The sequence below is a fragment of the Carassius gibelio genome, chromosome B8, assembly GCF_023724105.1.
Source record: "Carassius gibelio isolate Cgi1373 ecotype wild population from Czech Republic chromosome B8, carGib1.2-hapl.c, whole genome shotgun sequence".
Classification (NCBI taxonomy): domain Eukaryota; kingdom Metazoa; phylum Chordata; class Actinopteri; order Cypriniformes; family Cyprinidae; genus Carassius; species Carassius gibelio.
This window is the reverse complement of record NC_068403.1, coordinates 26,089,179-26,110,720: the sequence shown is the minus strand read 5'-3', so window position 1 is coordinate 26,110,720 and position 21,542 is coordinate 26,089,179. Positions and strand designations below refer to the sequence as shown.

At 35.5% G+C, this 21,542-nt stretch overlaps 3 protein-coding genes across 15 annotated transcripts in view; all 3 read left to right on the top strand.

The window, feature by feature from the left end:
- The window catches only part of tp73 (tumor protein p73), a 34,426-nt gene extending 29,713 nt beyond the window's left edge, over nt 1-4,713 (top strand). For both annotated transcript variants that reach the window (XM_052563638.1, XM_052563639.1), the window contains 2 exons: nt 818-911; nt 3,641-4,713. In XM_052563638.1, the coding sequence (XP_052419598.1) occupies nt 818-911; nt 3,641-3,967 (421 nt within the window). In that variant the 3' untranslated portion in view covers nt 3,968-4,713. The remainder of the gene's footprint in view (nt 1-817; nt 912-3,640) is intronic.
- A 6,013-nt stretch (nt 4,714-10,726) lies between these two features.
- On the top strand, nt 10,727-17,099 carry rer1 (retention in endoplasmic reticulum sorting receptor 1). Of its 4 annotated transcripts, none has more exons than XM_052563652.1 (8): nt 10,727-10,886; nt 12,617-12,702; nt 12,795-12,899; nt 13,055-13,154; nt 13,241-13,319; nt 15,183-15,318; nt 15,442-15,496; nt 16,428-17,099. In XM_052563652.1, exons 2-8 carry the CDS (start codon nt 12,622-12,624, stop codon nt 16,436-16,438), a joined length of 567 nt encoding a protein of 188 aa, XP_052419612.1. In that variant the 5' UTR covers nt 10,727-10,886; nt 12,617-12,621; the 3' UTR covers nt 16,439-17,099. The 4 variants fall into 4 exon arrangements, with proteins under 4 accessions (XP_052419612.1, XP_052419611.1, XP_052419609.1 ...); XM_052563651.1 differs by having other exon boundaries at nt 15,442-15,570; XM_052563649.1 differs by having other exon boundaries at nt 10,728-10,886; nt 15,442-16,864.
- Nucleotides 17,100-18,488: 1,389 nt separating this feature from the next.
- Nucleotides 18,489-21,542, top strand: part of aak1a (AP2 associated kinase 1a) — a 51,741-nt gene continuing 48,687 nt past the window's right edge. For all 9 annotated transcript variants that reach the window (XM_052563634.1, XM_052563632.1, XM_052563630.1 and 6 more), the window contains exon 1: nt 18,489-19,221. In XM_052563634.1, coding sequence (XP_052419594.1) covers nt 19,068-19,221 — 154 coding nt within the window. In that variant the 5' untranslated portion in view covers nt 18,489-19,067. The remainder of the gene's footprint in view (nt 19,222-21,542) is intronic.

The following is a 21,542-nucleotide window of genomic DNA, read 5'->3' as shown; positions in this document are numbered from 1 at the left end:
AAATGACATGCACATCTTCCTCTGCATACTTGTGGTTCTGTTTGTCTCAGTTGCTCTACCTTTAAAATAACTCTTGTCACCTTCATATTTACATTTCCTGTTTTGATTGTATCAAGCAATTCATTTTTTATTGGTGAAATATTTATAATAAAAAGATCAATGCAATGAAAAACTTGTTATGCATCATTCATGTAATTGCATGTTGTGATTGCATTTTTATTTGTAAAATGAAACCATATGCACATTTTGAAATGTTAATACACAAACATTTGCATGCAGCATTTCATTCAACTACACTACTGTTCAAAAGTTTGGGGTCAGTAAAGCTTTTTTTTATATTCAGCAAATATGTAGTCATGATAAAAATTATGAAAAAAAATATATATATATTATATTGTCAAAAAAAAGATATTAACCAGCAAAGATCCCTTTAAAAGGGATTCATGGTTTACACAAAAATATTTTAATAATAAAACAGTACAACTAAGTACATTTTAAAATATATGTATCTATTAAAAATATATATAAATTGATTTTTTTATCAAATAAATGTAGTATTAATGAGAATGTGAGGGGAAAAAAAATCACCAAATTTTTGAATGGTAGTGTATATTGATTACAATACAGATGCTTTATTTTAATCAAGTCTTCTGTTGCCTGAATACACTTTCATTATCATTCCATCAGTTCTAGATAATAATCCCTGTGCAGATGCAAATGCCGTGGTGCTTGGCTTGTTATGTTCTCCATGGGTGAATATGTAATTCACAGGACGCAGCCGCTTGGTCTTAGTGGGATTCCTTTTCTCTCCGAACAGTTTCTTAACCAGCCTGGGCTGCCAAAACTGCATCGACTACTTCACATCACAGGGACTCCAGAGTGTCTACCACCTCCAGACTCTTTCCATGGAGGTAAACCAACAGTTCAGTCAATACACTCTTTCATTATTGGGTCATTCATGTTTTATCCTGTTATCCATTCATTTTGTTTCCCGTAGGGATTTTAAAAAGTCACCAAAAGTTAAAAAAACTATGAGCAGAGCTGGGTAGTAACTGATTTCATGAAATCTGGATTCATAAAAAATTAAGTACTTGTAACAATTATATTACATTTCAAAATGCTAATAATCAGATTACAGTTACTGTTTAATGGATAACATGATTACATATTATTCACATAATGCCGGTAAATTATTCAAAACGTATTGATTCTTCTTAATTCTTTTTTCATTCTTTTTAATTTTCCCTTGTAAATTAACCTACACTTATATACATTTTGGTAAAACTTACTGTAATGTAATGTTTACTGCATTTTGTGATCAAATCATTTCAAATCATTTTTTTATCAATAATAATCCCATTCAAGTCTGTAATAAACAAATTAGGTCAAAAGTAATCGAAAAGTAATAGAAAAAAAGTCCACTTTAACTAATATGTGTGATTCAGATTATTTTTGTAAGTAATCTACCCAACAAAAAAACTAATTTGAAACTAAAAATATACAAATATACAAGACTTAATGGTATTAGTGAAGGAAATGGAATCCCATGAAGCACTGCATACAACATAACTAAATTTAAAAAAAAAAATATGGTAAAAAGTAAAAATACTAATTTAAACTAGCCAATTATATCTATAGAAACAGCATATTTTAAATTTATTGCAAAACACACACACACACACAAATGTATACATACAAATTAGTGCTGTGAAACGATTAATCGCATCCAAAACAAATGTTTTTTTTTACACAATGTGTGTGCATACTATGTATTATGTAAATGAATAAAAAAAAAAAAAAAATATATATATATATATATATATATATATATATATATATATATATATATATATATATATATATATATATATATATATATATATAAATTTACCCACACACACACATACACACGTGTATATATATTTTTTTATATTTGTATGGATTTACATGTATATATTTATATTCATATAATTTATATTATATAAAAATATATTTAATATTTTAAAAAATGTTTATTAAATATATACGTGTGTGTGTGTATACGTAATACATATACACAGTACACACACATATATTCTGTACACAAAGACTTTTATTTTGGATGCAATTAATCATGATTAATCTTTTGACAGGGCTAATACAAATAAGCCTGCACAATAAGCCTGCACAATAAATAGAATTTCTAATCGTGATTACAATTATGGATGCCAGAATAACATAATCGTTCAAAGCAGTAATTAACCGTTCAAAGTCCACTTATGTTATTCTGCATGCTTAAGATGCATTTTTCTTTATTTCTACTTGTTATCTTAAGGATTTTTCCCATTATTTTAATATAAGTTTTAGTATAACATTATAATAACATTAATTTTTTACTAGAAGTTGACCGATATGGGTTTTTCACTGGCCGATATTTAGAAATCGGGGCAGACGGTGGCTGATAAATGATGCCGATATTTAGAAATCGGGGCAGACGGTGGCTGATAAATGATGCCGATATTTAGAAATCGGGGCAGACGGTGGCTGATAAATGATGCCGATATTTAGAAATCAGGGCAGATGGCGGCTGATAAATGATGCCGATATTTAGAAATCGGGGCAGACGGTGGCTGATAAATGATGCCGATATTTAGAAATCAGGGCAGATGGCGGCTGATAAATGATGCCGATATTTAGAAATCAGGGCAGTCGCCGGCTGATAAATGATGCCGATATTTGGAAATCATGGAGAGGGTGGCTGATAAATGATGGCAATATTTAAAAATCAGGGCAGCCGGTGGCTGATAAATGATGGCAATATTTAAAAATCAGGGCAGCCGGTGGCTGATAAATGATGCCGATATTTAGAAATCGGGGCAGACGGTGGCTGATAAATGATGCCGATATTTAGAAATCGGGGCAGACGGTGGCTGATAAATGATGCCGATATTTAGAAATCAGGGCAGATGGCGGCTGATAAATGATGCCGATATTTAGAAACCTGGGCAGTCGCCGGCTGATAAATGATGCCGATATTTGGAAATCATGGAGAGGGTGGCTGATAAATGATGGCAATATTTAAAAATCAGGGCAGCCGGTGGCTGGTAAATGATGCCGATATTTGGAAATCAAGGAGCCGGTGGCTGATAAATGATTCCGATATTTGGAAATCAAGGAGCCGGTGGCTGATAAATGATTCCGATATTTGGAAATCAAGGAGCCGGTGGCTGATAAATGATGCCGATATTTGGAAATCAAGGAGCCGGTGGCTGATAAATGATGCCGATATTTGGAAATCATGGAGCTCAGTTTGAGTGTTTTCAGCTTGTTTATTTTCATATATAAATATGGCATGCTGTTGCATAAAACTATGGTATAAACAATTTAATGATTACATATTAAATAATCACAATTAATAATCGCAATTACAATTGCAAGGGAATAATCAACAATTATCATAATCGTGAAAGCCCGTAGTTTCCATGTTTTATGGGTTCATTCCATAGTCGTAATGGTTTTTCTACTGTACCAACTGTATTTTCTATCCCCTTACCCTAAACCCAACCCCTTTACACAAAACGTTTTCAGATTATTATTATCATATTTATTCATTAAATAGAAGTGTGGCCTTCATTGTAAGACACACTCTTGTGTTCCTCAGGACCTTGGGGCATTGAAGATCCCTGAGCAGTTCCGGATGGCGATCTGGAGGGGCCTGCAGGACATGAGACAGGGCCACGATTACGGCCAGCAGCTCATCCGCTCCAGCAGTAACATGGCCAGCATGGCCATCGGCGCCGGAGGAGAGCTGCAGCGGCAACGCGTCATGGAGGCCGTGCACTTCAGAGTGCGGCACACCATCACCATCCCCAACCGCAGCGCTCCTGCGGGAGCGGAGGAGTGGGCTGACTTCGGCTTTGACATGCCAGACTGCAGGATACACAAGCACTCCATTAAAGAGGAGTTCGCAGAGAGTGACGCTCGCTGAGAAAGACCCATCACTTTCCATGCATCGTCCGTACTGCTTTCTTTAAACTGCGATGGACAGTTTGCATTTCCTTATAGTAGCACTTCCATATTTGGCAACAAGGGATTTGAGGAATAAAAAAAACGATTCGCTTTGATGAAGACCAGGATTCAAATAGATCATTTTATTTGATTATCATTTGTGGCGTTATGCTTAAATCACATCACACGAAAAATTATCCAGTCGATAAAACAAATGATATTATTAGGATGCAGTTATGAACAGTTAAAAGCAGTGTATGATTTCTGAACATTATCTTATTTATTTTGGCTTGGTGTAAATAATAATTGTGCAATCATGTATTGAATTACATGTGAAGTGATGCCCGTAGATCAAATGGATGCTTGACCCGTAAAAAATCATACTTTATATTTACTTATTTTGAAAAGCGCAGGTTCATCGAAGCCAGACGTGTACAACTACCCATTCTGTATTTGAATAATTTTTCGCATTATAAGTTTCACTTATAATTAGTTCATTTTTCGTCAAAGTTTTACAATAACATTGATGAAAACAACACCATAAAAGTGAATTAAATTTTTTTAATTATTAGCATTTTTTAATACTAAGACACATTTTTTGAAGTGGCTTTTACACTGCAACTTTTTTATTTTATTTTATGAATTATATGTTAAAGGGATAGTTCAACCAAAAATTAAAATTATTTTATTAATGACTCGTTCCAAAGTCGTTCCAAACCCGTAAGACCTCTGTTTATCTTCGGAACACAGTTTAAGATATTTTAGATTTAGTCCGAGAGCTCTCAGTCCCTCCATTGAAGCTGTGTGTACGGTCTCCTGTCCATGTCCAGAGAGGTAAGAAAAACATCATCAAAGTAGTCCATGTGACATCAGAGGGTCAGTTAGAATATTTTGAAGCAGCGAAAATACATTTTGGTCCAAAAATAACAAAAACTACGACTTTATTCATCATTATCTTCTCTTCCGTGTCTGTTGTGAGAGAGTTCAAAACAAAGCAGTTTGTGATATCCGGTTCGCGAACAAATCATTCGATGTAACCGGATCTTTTTGAACCAGTCCACCAAATCGAACTGAATCGTTTGAAACGGTTCGCGTCTCCAATATGCATTAATCCTCAAATTATTTAAGCGATTAACTTTTTTAATGTGGCTGACATTAAATGTCACATGGACTACTTTGATGATGTTTTTCTTACCTTTCTGGACATGGACAGCAGACCGTACACACAGCTTCAATGGAGGGACTGAGAGCTCTCGGACTAAATCTAAAATATCTTAAACTGTGTTCCGAAGCTAAACAGAGGTTTGGAACGACATGAGGGTGAGTTATTAATGACATAATTTTCATTTTTGGGTGAACTATCCCTTTAAGTATTATGTTATTGACAGGGAGACACTGGATCATCATAAGGGTTGTCAGAGTTGTAAAGTTTTGTGGTATTAGCCTTGCAGGACAAGGTTTTATTTATCATGCTGTACTAATATAATGTATATTTTTCCTTTACCATATGTAATCACTGTAAATGTCTCTAAATTTATTAAGGTTTTTATATCTTTTTTTTTTGGTAATAGTACAATTATGGCTCAGCCAAGGTATTAAAGTAGCATTTCATCCCCAGATTGCATATATACACACACACACACACACATTATGATTTTATGATCAAAAAAGCACAAAAAATAAGAATTTTGGAATAAATGTGCTGAATTGTAAAACTTTTTTTTTTTTTTTTTTTTTGGAGCTGAAAAAGGATATACCTGGAAATAATTTAGTGAGTTTCACCTCTGCAACATAAAGGAACAAAAACTATGTACTGTTTAAAAACCTAACTCCACTTTAATATCACTTTCAATAATGTTAGTACTAAGACGATGACAAAGTTTGAAGTACTTTTGTTCAGCAGACCCAGTACAATTATTTTCGTCTTGTTTTCCAAGTCTTGTTTAGCTGAAAAAATAGTAAAGGAAAGCAGGAAAGGGTTTCAGACAGAGCCGTCATCCAGGAACACTGTTCTTTATAAGAAATGTATTTATATTTCTTACATTCATAAAATCTGTGTATGAAACTGAACTAAGGGTCGCTTTGGACATTAATGATTTGGTGGATTGTATGCAGTTGGAGGTACATTTGTTACCTTTATTTAACAGATGTTTTTGTTAATAACTAGTGTTACCCATATAACTCCTTGTTGTTCATGTGATAAGAACAGCACATTTCAAACTGAGTCCCAGGAGGTTAATCGAGGAAAACCTGCTGATTTAAATCAGCCGGGATGGTGAAATCCCATCATATAGATCAAAGCACTTTATGGCTTTAGGATATTGTAATCAATGTTATATTCACAGTTAATATCAGTCAGTATTATGTCATGCTGAGTCATTTTGACAACTACAGATTTTAGAAATGTTTTTAAGAGTTATCTTGTGTTTTCATTAAAAAGCTGTAACACCGTTTCTTTTTTATATTGCCACGTTTGAATGCTGTTAAGTGATTTCTTTTTCAAATAAATACTGAAGTGTGCAAAATGAGGGTGTTAAGAGATGTGTCTTTAATCTGGATTTAAACAGAGCGAGTGTCTGAACACAGAGTATCTCAAAATATCAGAATATTTACATTACATTTACATTAAATGACCATCCCTACAGTATAAATTCATGGTATCTCTTGTTCTTTGAAACCACAATAATAGTTAAGACTGCTGACTTTTCAATAGTCAAGAAGACCCCCTTCACAAAGAGGGTAAGTCACAGAAGGTCATTACTGAAAGGTCATTACTTTATCAATGCATACTAAATGCAAAGTTGACAAAAGGTGCACAAACAACAGGGATGAGCACAGCTTTGTTTAGATTGTCAGGAAAAGTCTATTCAAACACTTGGGAGAGCTTCACAAGGAGTGGACTGAAGCTGGAGTCAGTGCATCAAGAGTCACCACACTCCGACGTCTTCAGGAAAAGGGCTTACCAAGCCACTTCTGAAACAGAAACAACATCAGAAGCATCTCACCTGGGCTAAGGAGAAAAAGATCTGGACTGTTGCTCATTGGTCCAAAGTTGTCTTTTAAGACAAAAGTAAGTTTTGCATTTCCTTTGAAAATCAAGGTCTGGAGTCTGGATGAAGACTGGAGAGGCACAGAATCCAAGCTGCTTGAAGTCCACTGTGAAGTTTCTGAAGTCAGAGATGATTTGGAGAGCTGTGGCATCTGCTGGTTTTGGTCCATTATGTTTTATCAAGTCCAAAGTCAATGCAGAAGTCTACCAAGAGATTTTGGAGCACTTTATGCTTCCTTTATAGAGATGCACCTTCTAACATTGCCAAAACCACTTCCAAGAGGTTTGCTGACCATGTATTACTATGTTAGATTGACCAGCCAACATGCCTGACCTGAACCACATATGGCATCTGAGGGACATTTTCAAGAGAAAGATGAGAAACAGTCGATCCAACCATGATGAGATGAGCTGAAGGCCTGCTATTAAAGAAACCTGCGCTTCAATAGTCCCTCAGAAGTGCCACAGGCTGATCGTCGAATTGGTGCTTAAGGAGGCCTGACCAAGTATTGAGTCCCAAAATAAACATACTTTAAAGAACTTGAACTTTTCTTTGCAAATCCTTTTTTTTTTTTTTTTTTTTTTTTTTTTTTTTTTATCTAAGGAAACATTCTAACATTTTGAGATTCTGGACTTCTGACTGTCATGAGCTGTAGGCCTAAGCTCTAATCATCAAAATTAAAACTTTTTTTTTATGTTTTACATTACATGTAATGAACCTGGAATGTGTCATGTGCCAGGTTTGATCCTTCCTTGTCTCTGTCTCTCTCCTCATTAACATATTCTTTCTCTCCTATTCATATTCTCAGCTGTTCACTATTGTTATCGGCGCTCACCGCTCACCACACAAGGCTCTATTGCTGAAGAAAAAGCATATTGAAGCTTGTTTAAAGTTTTGTGTACCACATTTAGAGCTTGTGAAATACTGTGATAATATAGTCTGGTCAGATGAGACCAAAATTAAACTCTTTGGATGCCTTAATACACACCATGTTTGGAGGTCAAATGGCACAGCACATCAACCCCAAAATATCATGGTGTGGCATTGGCAAAATACATATAATTGAAGGAGGGATGAATCGAAAAATGTAGACATTCTTGATAAATATCTGCTGCCATCTACCAGGATGATGAAGATGAAACAAGGTGGACATTTCAGCAACACAATGATCCCAAACACACAGCGAAGGAAACTATCAACTGGTTTCAAAGAAAGAAAATAAAGCTGCTAGAATGGTCAGCTGATCACCTGACTTAAATCCAATAGAAAATAAGAACTACAGATCAGAGTTGCTGGGTTGAAAATAATACAAAAAGAGCTTAATCATCAGTTAAAAGAAGCAAGGAGATGACAGAAAGACCTCATTGAGCATCAGTTTTCCACTTCAAATTCAAAAAAAAAAAAGGTGGAATACAAAGAAGACCATTTATTAATACGAGTGATGATTTACAGAAAGCTAATGAATAAATTTTACCTGCGGTTTTAAACTCATGATTTTTCTGATAAATGCAGATCTGTTATTGGTTCTCTGACAGATGTTATGGGCAGCAGATTACAGGAATACAGTTTTAAGGTGCAGCTGCTATTTCATCAACTATGCTCAAGGAAATCTAAGGGAGCTGATGGGATCCCCGCCCAGCTTTTGAAAACCTGTGCTGAAGAACTTACTCCAGTGTGGTGTACACTCTTTCAGCGTTCATTGGACTCGCATATAGTTCCTGCACTCTGGAAAAAAGCTGTGTTCATTCCTATTCTGAAAAAGCCACACCCGTCCGAGAATAATGATTTTAGACCTGTAGCATTGACATCAGTAATAAAGAAATGCTTTGAGAAGTACATTGTGTCCATATTGAAAGTGAATTAATATCTAAACTAGATCCGTGGCAGTTTGCATACAGACAGGGCAAGACTACGGATGATGCAGTAAGAAGTATCACCCATCTAGTATCTAACCATCTGGAGCACTCAAAGGCATACGCACGCCTACTTTTTATTGATTTTAGTTCAGCTTTTAATACTTTGCAACCTTATTTATTATTGGAGAAATTAAAAGAGATGGATGTAAATCCATTTATTTTTTTAATGGTATTTTTCTTTTCTAACGAATAGAACACAACAGGTTAAGGTTAACAAGAAGATTTCCGACCCTCAGGATATTAGTACAGGAGACCCTCAAGGGTGTGTCAGCTCCCCAGTTCTCTTCACACTGTACACAAACAGTTGTGCGAGGAGTAACAGCTATATTGTGAAATGTAGAGATGATACTGCGATTCTGAGCTTATTATATAAAGATCAAGACATTTCGTCTTACTGCTCTGAGATTAATCAGTTTATAGAGTGGTGTGATGCCAACCACCTGATTGTGAATGTGAAGAAAACTGAAGAGATGATATTTAATCCAAAGTCAATCGGAAACCATATATATTCATGATGTTCCTGTCACACAAGTGTCCTCATATAAATATCTTGGTGTTTACATTGATTGTTCTCTAACATGGCAGGTTCATATAGATACCTTGTGCACTCAGCTGCAACAAAGAATATATTTTTTGAGAAGGCTCCGACTTTACGGTGTCATTAGTAAGATTATGATGATGTTTTACCAGGTTATACTGGTACGTTCAAACGGTCATGAAGATCATGGGCAGAACAGAACCTTTTTATCTCCAGACCCTATATGAAAAATCTATACCGAGGGAGGCAAGATTATGTATAACACAACACATATCCTGTATTGTGAGTTTGAATTGTTGCCATTGGGGAGAAGATTATGAATGCCAAACTGTAGACTAAACCGTTTCAAGAACTCATTCATTCCTTCAGCTGTTATGTTATTAAATAATATCAAGTAGAGATTATTATTCTAAGTTTGGTATTTGTGTAAGGGTTTGTTTTGTTTTTTTCCTCATAATTGTGTATTTTTCTTCTCTATTATTATGTTATGTGTTTGTTTTATATTTTTTGTCAATGCAGTGGTTGTATTCGTGAGCCCAAAACAAATTTCCCATTGGGACAATAAAGTATACCTAACCTAACCTACGGTTGTCTTTCTATCATCTCTAGCCAGTCTGCCCTTTCTCCTCTGACCTCTGACATCAACAAGGCATTTACATCCACACAACTGCCGCTCACTGGATATTTTTTCTTTTTCAGATCATTCTCTGTCAACCCTAGAGATGGTTGTGCTTGAAATACTCAGACCAACCCGTCTGGCACCAACAACCATTTCACGTTCAAAGTCACTTAAATCCCCTTTCTTCTCCATTCTGATGCTTGGTGTGAACTTCAGCAAGTCGTCTTCACCACATCTAGATGCTAAATGCAATGAGTTGCTGCCACGTGATTGGCTGGTTAGCTGTTTGTTTTACCAAGTAATTATACAGGTTTACCTAGAGTGGCCTGAGAGTGAAGGAGTGAGTGAGTGAGTGTGGGTGTGTATATATATATATATATATATATATATATATATATATAGCTACATATACACACAATTATAGAGAATGCTAGTTTTAAAAGAAAACAACAGATAAAAAGAAAGTAGGTAGAATAGAAATAGAATAGAGAGTGCTCAGGCTGACCTTTCCAACAGTTAATGTAAAGTCAGTGAAAGTGATTTTGTGCCTCTTTGGGATGATAATAACAAAAATGCGCCTTTCCCATTAAGAAACCAACAAATCGACACCTTGTGTGATTTCCAGCACATGTGGATGTGTGTGAATAGAAAGTGATTGTGTGTTGGTCCGAGGTCCAGTTTAGGGAGCGATGTGCTCCGAGCGCGGCTGCTGTGGTCTGACGTGCTGACGTGTTCACAGCAGCAGCAGCGCGAGACTGACACAGCGGCACAAGCGGGTAAGAGAAACACCATTCCTCTAATCTTACTCCTATTCTGAACCTCTCACAAGCACAACTACTCCTCGAGTATGCTAACTGTCCGTCTAATTGTATCGTCCTCACGTGGCATAACGATTGTACAATTTTATGTTGTATAAGATGCCGTAAGAGATAGTGCTAGCAAAGTTTGCCTCTCAAACGCCTGCGTTCGGATTTCCCCGGAAGTGAGTTGTCCACTTTTCAGCATGTCTGCTGGTCTTTGTAGTTTCTTCTCGATGTCTCCCAGGTTTAGTTGCGATTACACATTCACATACGAAAACTACAACCCGTGTGTTTCCGCTTGAGGCGACTTGTTTTGTGAAGTAGGATGGGAAGTGTAGTTTACACGTAGGCGTCCGCATATTAAATCAACGGAGGACACCTGATTTAAAAACTACAGTAACCAGCATGCTTTGCGCCTTAAAGAAAAAACTCAGCTGCGGCTAAGTTAGCTAAGCTAATAGCAAATTAGCTTACGAGGTCCGACTATTATCCTTCTAGTTACGTTATAAGTGATTTAATGAAATAAACGTTGAGGTTAGTGTCTGTTTCGCCAGTTGACTTATGAGAACACACTGAGAATATCTCTGTACCGGAACTAAAGCTACTGTATATTTGCATGTTCTGTCCTGTTCAATGTAAATGTCAGGAAATAGACTCGCATCTGAACCGGGAGTCGTAGCTTCTGCCCTAAAATAACACGTTTTTGTTGACATATAAATATTATATGTCGGTATTCACCAAAATGATGCGTTAAATAACGTAGAAGTAAGTGAAAGATGGAGGAATTAGTCTGATGAGCTGCTTTGGGGCTCCAAGTCTTTTACACCGACTCCAACCGGCTCTACTTTCAGTTTATGTGCCGGTTTTTTTAAAAGATAATCTTAGTTCAGTCTGATTTTTATACTCGAACAACCTCTTGTTCATTGACGTGGTTGTGTGTTGGACTTTGCCTCAGATTGTAGTTTAGCATACGGAGGCTTCCCCTTGATTTCTAACACCAGGAAATCAATCTTTAACGCACTCCGAAGTCTTTCGTATCATTGACGGACTTCGGGGGAGATCACAGGGACATTATTTAGTCAACAAATATGTTTGGATTTCAAACCCAAAATGTCATTTAACACCACCCATAACCCCGCCTGGAAAGTGCCATTCACTGACAATACAGAGCAAATCAGATGATCTAAAAAAAAAAAAAAAAACCTCCTCAAGGATTGTGTGCTGGATTTCATGCATAGAAGTTGTATAAATAAAGGATTTACATTTTCATTTAGGAAATGTTTGAGAAATGGTTGCTTTAAACCAATTCCTTAATTACACTTGCTTATTAGGAACATTTAGGAAATAAAGATAATGATACATTAAATCAGAGCTTTGTTTTCACATCACATCTTTTAGCTTTAATTTCTTTTAAGTCGAGACTCAACCTAATTTTGCTATAGTGTAGAAAGGACAGCATCACAGTTTAAGAATAAAGCACTTTTAGAAATGTAAATGAGTGTGGTGTAGCTGTTCAACACCATCACATGATATAAGAACAGTTTTATTAAGCAGAGACGACAGCGGGATGTGATTGTGTACTCACTGGTCAGATTTATATTGTGTCATATCAGGGTAGAAAGGTAGCATTGTTTTGCATTGTGATTTAAACTGTAAAAATATTTCCATTTCCGCTGAACACTCGGTCCGTTCCTCTGAATTCACAGACAGAATGTCAGAAGGAGACAGTGCCGGTGAATCCATCCATGGGAAACCATCAGCGATCGGAAACTTCTTTAAACGGCTCGGGCAGGTCAGGCTCCTGGAAATGACTTTTCGACTGATTTTGAGATTGCAAGTCAGTGCTCTGGATAATCCCAGCTACATTTTCTCTTTAAAATGCAGATTTATCAGTCATGGTTGGACAAGTCAACACCGTTCTCAGCAGTCCGATGGGCGGTCACTCTTCTTCTAACGGCCATATATATGATCAGAGTATATATACTACAGGTAAAAGCACCGTGATGCTCTTTATGAACAGTCACAGAATGCATCTGCTTTAATGTTATGGACACAGTTATCATGCTGCTGTAAACTCATTAGAAAGTAACTTTTTATTACAAAATGTGAATCAAATGTAATGAAACCCTTCTGTCTTTTATTAGGGGTGGTATATAGTCACATATGCTCTTGGGATCTACCACCTAAACCTCTTCATTGCTTTCCTCTCACCAAAAGTGGATCCCTCGTTGCTTGATGATCCAGGTAGGACCGGGTTTTAAACCAATCTCACTGTCCTCACTGATGTTTGTGTTGTTGTTCTCTTCCCGTAATCCGTGTCTCCTCTTCAGATGAGGGTCCAGCACTTCCCACGAAACAGAACGAGGAGTTCCGGCCGTTCATCAGGAGGTTGCCTGAATTCAAATTCTGGTAAGTTGTCACTTTCGGGAGTTTTAATGAATAGTCCAACCAAAGATCTGTCAGAATTTGATCGCTAGTTTCTTTCTGCTGCTGCAGTTAAATTGAGTTTACTGTACAATGCAGATTGTTTCAGAGTTTGGCAAAATTTGGATGAATACATATGAAAAGTAGGGCTGATGCCTTTGTGTGAATGAGGGACACAGTTTTACAATAACTGACTGAAATCTATTACTATTGTACAGAAGAATGTACTCTTCAGTGTAACAATAAAAATATATTGAAACTTTTTTTTAAAGGAATATCACACAATATTACAATTTTTAATTCAAGCAGTTTTTCTTTTGGCAAAAAAAAAAAGAATTGTTCAAATTTTATTTGAATATATTTTAAAAGATGAATTGTTGTGTAGTAATATGCATTCGTAGAACACATAATTCATCATAAAACACAGAATTCATTAAAACTAAGACCAATATTGTTAAAATTGTAATTATGAATTTCAATTACAAATACAGCTGATCTAAAATGTTCTTGAAAGAGATTAACACACGTACAATATTGCCACAGTAAATGTTATATTTATTTGACATAATCATTACTACAATAACTTAAAAATAAAGTTATTTGTCCTGAAAACGTTTCATTTGCATTGTTTTGCATTGGTAATACACCCCTATGCTTTCATGTAGATATTCTGTTGATCTGTGGAAGTGCAATAATTAATAATGTATGGATTCACTCATTATAATGCAGCCCTAGCCTTAGTCAAAGTAAAATGAGGACTTAACAGTAAATTCAACGGTAATGCCAAATATCGACCTATCTTTGTAAATAGCTTTATTAGATCGTGTGTTCAAAGAATCCTGGATTTCTTTGTTATTTTTAGGGCTATTTTTATTTCGATTACACGATCATCTCATTTCCGGTTTAATCGATAAATCGAAACGATTAATTTCTCGCAAGAAAATCTGTATTCTATTAAACTATTTTATTAAACCAAAAGAAATCCATATTTCATAAGTCAATGAATTGGAGATGCTTTTAATTTAGTAAAATTTAATGGAAATATTAAAATGGAATCCAGAAAATAATGAAAAACAGAATTTGGTAAAAGATAAAACTGTAAAACTCAATTAATTAGACAGGCTGTTTGATTAATACAATTTAATTTAACCATTAAAAACAGTATAGAAAAATGAATTTGGAAATAAAATGGATTTCATAGGGCCCTATAATTATAATACTTTTTTTGTGGTAATAAAAATTGTGTGGTAATTGATGTAATTGGACAATAGCCTTTAAAATGACTTAAAATACATATGTAATAGCAAGCAGTAATAATTAGTTCAAACAATGTAATAAAATCAAGAAATCATATGGTTTTATTGAACAAAACCGTTAAAGTACATGATATATAATAAACAATAGAGCTAACGTACTTTACGCAGTACAACAAAGGCCTGCAGAGGGCGCCAACGACCTGGTGTTTATCCTGACACATGGCTATGCGAAATAATACTTGTTTAATATTGACCAAGCACCATTTAATTCAAAAGTCCCCTTAATCTTTCATATTTGGCCATTTCTTTCTAAACGTGTAAACTCCGAGTAAGGGTTTGAGCTTTTATTTTGAAACAGCGAGATACTGAGGTTTCTCCTGTGTTTGCGTGGATTTAAAAAAGATTTACCCTCCAAATCTAATGAAATGGCGCGGTTGAAGTCCGATGTAAATGAAGTTCGGATAAAATCGACGAATGGCGACAGCCGTAGTTATTTTCTCAGTGTCTTTGATGTTCACATTACATAAATGTGTTGTATATTCCCTCCGAGCGCATTGATATCAGTGTGCGTTGTTTTTGGTTGATGTTTCAGGCATTCAGCGACGAAAGGCATCATCGTCGCTATGATTTGCACGTTCTTCGAAGCCTTCAACGTGCCAGTGTTCTGGCCCATCCTCGTAATGTATTTCATCATGCTGTTCTGCATCACCATGAAACGGCAGATCAAGGTTCGCAAGTGGAAGCTTTCCTTTACCAGCTATTTTAGTTCACAAAGCGGAGTTACCTAAAAATAGAGATTGATTTGCACCGAAACTGAAGTTCTTTGACTCTGTTTGTGTTTTCTTCCGCAGCACATGATCAAGTATAGATACCTGCCCTTCACACATGGGAAGAGGACTTACAGAGGCAAGGAAGACACAGCGAAAACATTTGCTAGTTAAAATTCCCCTTCCTGAAATCAAAGTTATTGATGAAGAATGGTGCGTAAAGGGGGTTGAGGTTTTCTTTTTTCTTTTGCTTTCTTTCTTTTTCGGAGTAAGGAGAAGCCAAGCCTGTTGAAACTTTTGAGCGACATGGATACTGAAATGCTGCCTTTAAGCGTTTGTGGTTTGGGCCTATGAGAAATGCTGTTGAGAGCTTTTACACGGGCAAATTTGAATATATTTGGACAACCAAGTATGAGATTTGACTCCTTATTTTCTCTGTGGTCCCCATTCTTCTTCAAACCAAGAGGATTTGGTAGACCGTCGTCTCCAGGATAGATTTAAAAAATGCTAGTTCATGCTAACTTTTCAATTATTTACCCACCTTTGTGTCATTTTCAATCAATATGGCTTTTTTCAGTGGAAAACGAAAGAGGGTGATATTTAGCGGAATGTACGCGCTGCTCTTTTCCATAGCTTTAATGTTCTGGAAAATAGCAGCATCAATATAATCTCATTTTGTGTTTCACTAGTGGAAATATGTTATTGGAATTAAATGGAGGTGAGAAGTGGACTGCTACATGATTATTTATGAACATGGGATATAAATATAATATAAAGTAGCGGGAAGAGACGTCACTGATCATAGGGACTTGCCACATGTTAATAATTGCCTTTTATGAACATTTGTAATTCTCTTAATGTGCTGTAGCATTGTATTTGACACCTTGACCACATCCATGCGTGCTGTTTGTAAGTTATTCTTCAGTAGTTTAAACTCCCCTCACCTTGTACATCAGGTTTTTAACACAAGCGTGCATTCCATTAAAATAGTGTGATTCAAAGATATTGGCTGTATGTTTTTATCATTTAAGCATTCCCAGTAAAAACTTTCTCTCTTCTTTCTTTTACAGAGGAAACATAAAGTTGAGTGCTTTAACTTTTACAAATGGATGGAGAGGGTTGAAGGATTTTTTTTTTCTTTTTTGTGCTGGGCCATAACTACTAGTATAGTGTTTTTTTTTTTTTTTTTAAGTCAAATGGAAAGAACTTCAATAATCATTGGAGATGAGATGCATTTTCATATTAAAGTGCTTTTTTTCCTGGAGGGGGAGATATATATTAATTCAAATGTATATATATTTTTTAATGGTTAGCATGTTTTTTTTTTTTTTGGACAATGACTTTTACTGTATTAAATTAATCTTCATCAAAACAAAATAATAGATTGGTTGAAGACTTTGCATGTTTTAGGTTTTCTTGTGCTGCTGGTTAAAAGAAAACAAGATGATTTTAATAACTAAGTGTAAATTTTTCAATCGACATGCTATTAAAAGGCTGTGTCCCTTCACTGCTTATTACCTTTTTATTGTTTAATTTGAACTACATTTAATTAATGAATTGAGTTGTATCAATAATGATTTTAAACAATGTCTTTGTTAAACAGTAAATAATGCATAATTACAGAGCCCTAAACCAAACCCTAACCCTATAATAAATACATAATGTTACTCAGAATTAATTGTATAATTATTCTGTAACAAGGAGACCTTCAAAAAATAAAATTAAACCATGTCTCTCCAGAATATTTTGTTTGGGTTGATCAGAAATAAAGATAAGGTCAAATGTAATTGTGCATACAAATATGAATTTGTAATGCACAAAGAAGAACTATAAGTTTTTGTGGTGCTGAGATAAACACCATCTTACAACATTTTACATTTGCAGATATAGCACAGAAGCGCCAAAAAGACACTTCCACTTAAAAATGCAAGAATGTCATTGCATTAGGAAAAACATTAAAGCAGCTGTCATCTGCAGACGTACGATGCTTGCTTTTTCTCAGAACTGGTGTTATCTCTATTCTGAACAGTAAGGGAGAGAGGGATAAGATGTCTCAGCTGTAGTCGTCATGCAATGACACATTTAAGAAAGAGTCCACAGCTGACTGAGTGGCAAGTGATAAACATTTTTAACGCTAAAAACTTATGTCTCTCAAATGTCTGATGTTTGGTATGACAGCGAATGAGTTGAAGAAGTATATGAAAAATATAGAAATAATTAAGTGGATGTAACAGTCAACCAGACAAACTGTAAAAAAAATGTCCTCACCTGTACTTGTTTTAACAAGAAATGTGTGTATTTTTTTTTCCTACTTCAAAATGTCATGTTTAATTCATTTAGTAAATTCTTGTTTCTTCTTAATTGTTTGTGAAATTTACTATCGATTTCTGAGTGAACACTCTTTAAACACCATTTTTTTTTTGTGCTTCCAGACGTAGTTTTGTGGTATTGTGGAGAAAGACATTTTCCTGTAGGGTGCAGCAGTGTCACAGCCATCGTGTCATTCTGACCTAATGCATCTTAATAATACTCTTTATTTGTTTGTTTGTTTATTTATTTTCATTATATGAGTTTCACATAAATTTAACGTCAATTATGTCATTATATTTCACAGTCTATATATGTGTCCCTGGACCATAAAAACATTAACATTGACATTAAGATTTATACAGCATCTGAAAGCTGAATAAATAAGCTTTATACATCGATATTTTGTTTGATAGAACAATATTTGGCTGAGATTCCGGTATATGAAAACCTGGAATCTGATGGTGCAAAAATAAATGAAAAATAACAAAAATAAATAAATAAAATCGCCTTTAAAGTTGCCCAAATCAAGTTTTTAACAATGCATATGACCAATTAAAAATAATAATAAGCTTTGATATATTTAAGTTAGAAAATGTACAAAATATCTTCATTTAACATTATTTTTACTTAATATTTTTACTAATGATTTTTGGCGTAAAAGAAACATCAATAACTGTGACTCATGCAGTTTATTGTTGGCTATTGCTACAAATATACGTTTGTTACTTGTGACAGGTTTTGTTCTCAAGGGTCACAAATGTTCAAATTTGATTTAATGTTATAACAATAATGTTGCGGCGTATCGGAGACGTCACCGCTGACGTCACCGCGTACCGTGGAACTACAACTACTGGAGCGACACGACCGAGTGCGTGCTGCCGCGCGCTTCAACGTTACTCCTCTTCTTAACCGGTGTATGGCTGCTCTCGTAACTTAACCCCGTCAGCCGGCAATGAGCGTACGCCGTCGCTCACTTTTCTCTCCAGGAAAACCCCGTCGGACCGGCTGCTTCCCTCCTATCCCTTGCACTTCCGGGTGTCGAGCGAGCGTCTTTTCCCGAGGATCAGCTGTGATACTGAATGAGCAAAAGGCTGTGCTCCCGGTAATCGCAGTGCACGGTTAAAGACAGCGTGGCAGGAGGATTCCCGTTGCTGCCGCTCATCTCATCTCTTCTGAGCAGCTGTATGAGACATGTGTCCTGTCTCTCTGAGCTGTTTTGGGTCTATGATAGTGTGATGACGCTCTGCTGAGCTCGGACTCTCCGTCTGGACTGAGTTGCACTGAGAGATCGTCGCGCTTTTCTCTATTTTGCGCATCCCACCGGCTGGAGAGCGACGCGCACGCGAGAGCCTGGCGGTTTTTCATGTTTTAATGAGGATTCAAGTATTACCGGTTGGACAATGAAGAAGTTCTTCGATGCCCGTCGGGAGATGGTGAGCTCCGGACCCGCGCCTGTAGCCGCTGCGGGGGGCGGCGCGGGGTCCGGCGCGTTTATCGGACGCGTTTTCTCTGTCGGACGATATCAAGTGACCGTGGAGGAGACTGTGGCGGAGGGTAAGCGACTTCATGCGTTCAAACAGCAGATGAAGTGTTTGTGCTGGGGATGCTTTTATGGTCTATGACTAAGACAATAAATAAGTAATGATGCCTCTGACGTCACTCCTCTAGTCCTTGCGTCATCTGAATAATGAGTTGTGCTGCCTCAGCAGAGGAGCTTTACTTTAGTTTTTAACACCAGAATTAAATTTGGTGATCATTTACCTACCCTCGTGGTGCTGCAAACTTGTGTGACCTAGTTTGTTCTGTGGAAGTATAAAGGAGATGTTTAGCAGAATGTCAAAGCTGCTCTTTTCCACATAGTGAAAGACTAGAGATGTCAAGCTCCAAAAGTGACAAACACAGCCAAAGTAACATTAAAGTATGACTCGTGAATCCGTTTTTACAAATGATCTGCATTCATGTGTTAATTTTAGTCAGGAAGAGTTTAACATTTAAATCATTATTCATTATAGATCTTGCCCTGAGCCTGTATGCAACAGCAACAGCAGGTTTGACATGATTTAATGCCAAGCTGTATTGATTATTTTGTTTTATAAGCCATGTTTATGATATCTCTTTTGATCATTAAATGAAGAGATCGTGAAATAAAAACTTCAATAAGAACTTTCATAATTTACTCACTTTTTGTTCCAAACCCAATTTCTACCAAGGAAATAAAAAAAATATTAGGCCCAGACTTCTTTTTCACTTATTATTACTTATTGATCTTATAATATATGTGTATGTGCACTGTGTATATTTATTATGTATATATAAATATGCATGCATGTATATATTTAAGAAAAATCACTTTTTTATTTTGTTAAATATTTTAAGTTCTATAAATATAAACGTATTAAACATAAATATAAACATAATAAACATATACATAAACATAAATAAAAAATGTTTTACACATCTATACTGTATGTGTGTATTGATATACATAATAAATATGCACAAGTATACACGCGCACATTATGTAAACCAAAACTTTAATTTTTAATGCAATTTATCGTAATTAATCTTTTAACAACACATTATTATTATTATTATTATTATTATTGTTATTATTGCTCTAAAATGTAAGATCAATTTTATGCTTGTGTATTATGGAAAAAAGAGCATTGTAAACATTCTACATGATACCTAATTTCATATTCTACAGAATAAATTAAGTCATACAGGTAGAATGACTTAAATGTGGGCATATGACAACAGTAATCCCTTTAAAAACGTGTTTCCCAGAGGTTCTCTAACTCATTGTGGTTCTGGCGTTAAACAAAGAAAGTTCTGAATGCACAGGATGCATTCCATGAGTCATCAGCTTTATAAGTCAGGTTTGGAGTCATTCCCCGCTGATGCACTGAGGTGTCAGCAGAGGAGTCCTAATAGAGTCTTAATCAGGGTCTCGGGAACTCAAAACTGGTTATGGCGTGAGAGAAATTTTAAGCTATCTTAGTGTTACGACTCACAATGCAAAGACATTGTGGAGTCACTGTGTCTCGCGGGAGACCCGAAGCATCACCCCCAATTTTTTTAAGGGAAAATATTAGGGCTGCCCCCGACTAAAGATATTCCTAGTCGACTAACACACCTCCATTTTAGCAATTAGTCGAATAATCGTTAATTTATGATATTAATATAAAAAACTTACGTATATACAAGGAAAGGTATAGTCCAGGTTGAAGTTTAACACTTCCATATGACAGAATATGCTAAGCATGATATTAGCGCATTCAAAATGAAAATGAAGCGCTTAAAACAGAATAGTAAAGCGTTTAAAGTATACAGCGCTTACGGACACATAAATCATTGGCTGGAACGTTATAGGCTAATTAACATAAAAACAGCAATCACACTGCCTGTGCATTTTAATAATTTATTATCAAAAATACAAACTGTAACAGTTACATGTCAATAAAAACAAAACAGTTTGAATAAAATAAACTAAAATTCATTCTTTAAAATAAATTAAATAAACGTATTAGCAACTTAGGCCTAGTACAAAACAAGGCAAAAAAATAAAAAATAAATAAATACTGTAACAAAAACGCTGTTTGGTATAAAATTACAGTGGAAAATTAATATAATTTTTATATTGTTCAAAAGGATAATTAACAAAAACGAACAATTTAATAAATGCACATGGCACATCGCAGAACGCCAAAACTTAGAATAAAAAAGAAGGCGGCAAATAAATCAACAGCCTAAGTATTTGATTAAATTGTTTAGAACAACTATATTTAACGCTGTTTAAGGTAATTTTTTTATTTTTTTTTTTTGCGACTAACCAACTAATGAAAATGTATTCGACCAAGCCCTCTTCATATCGA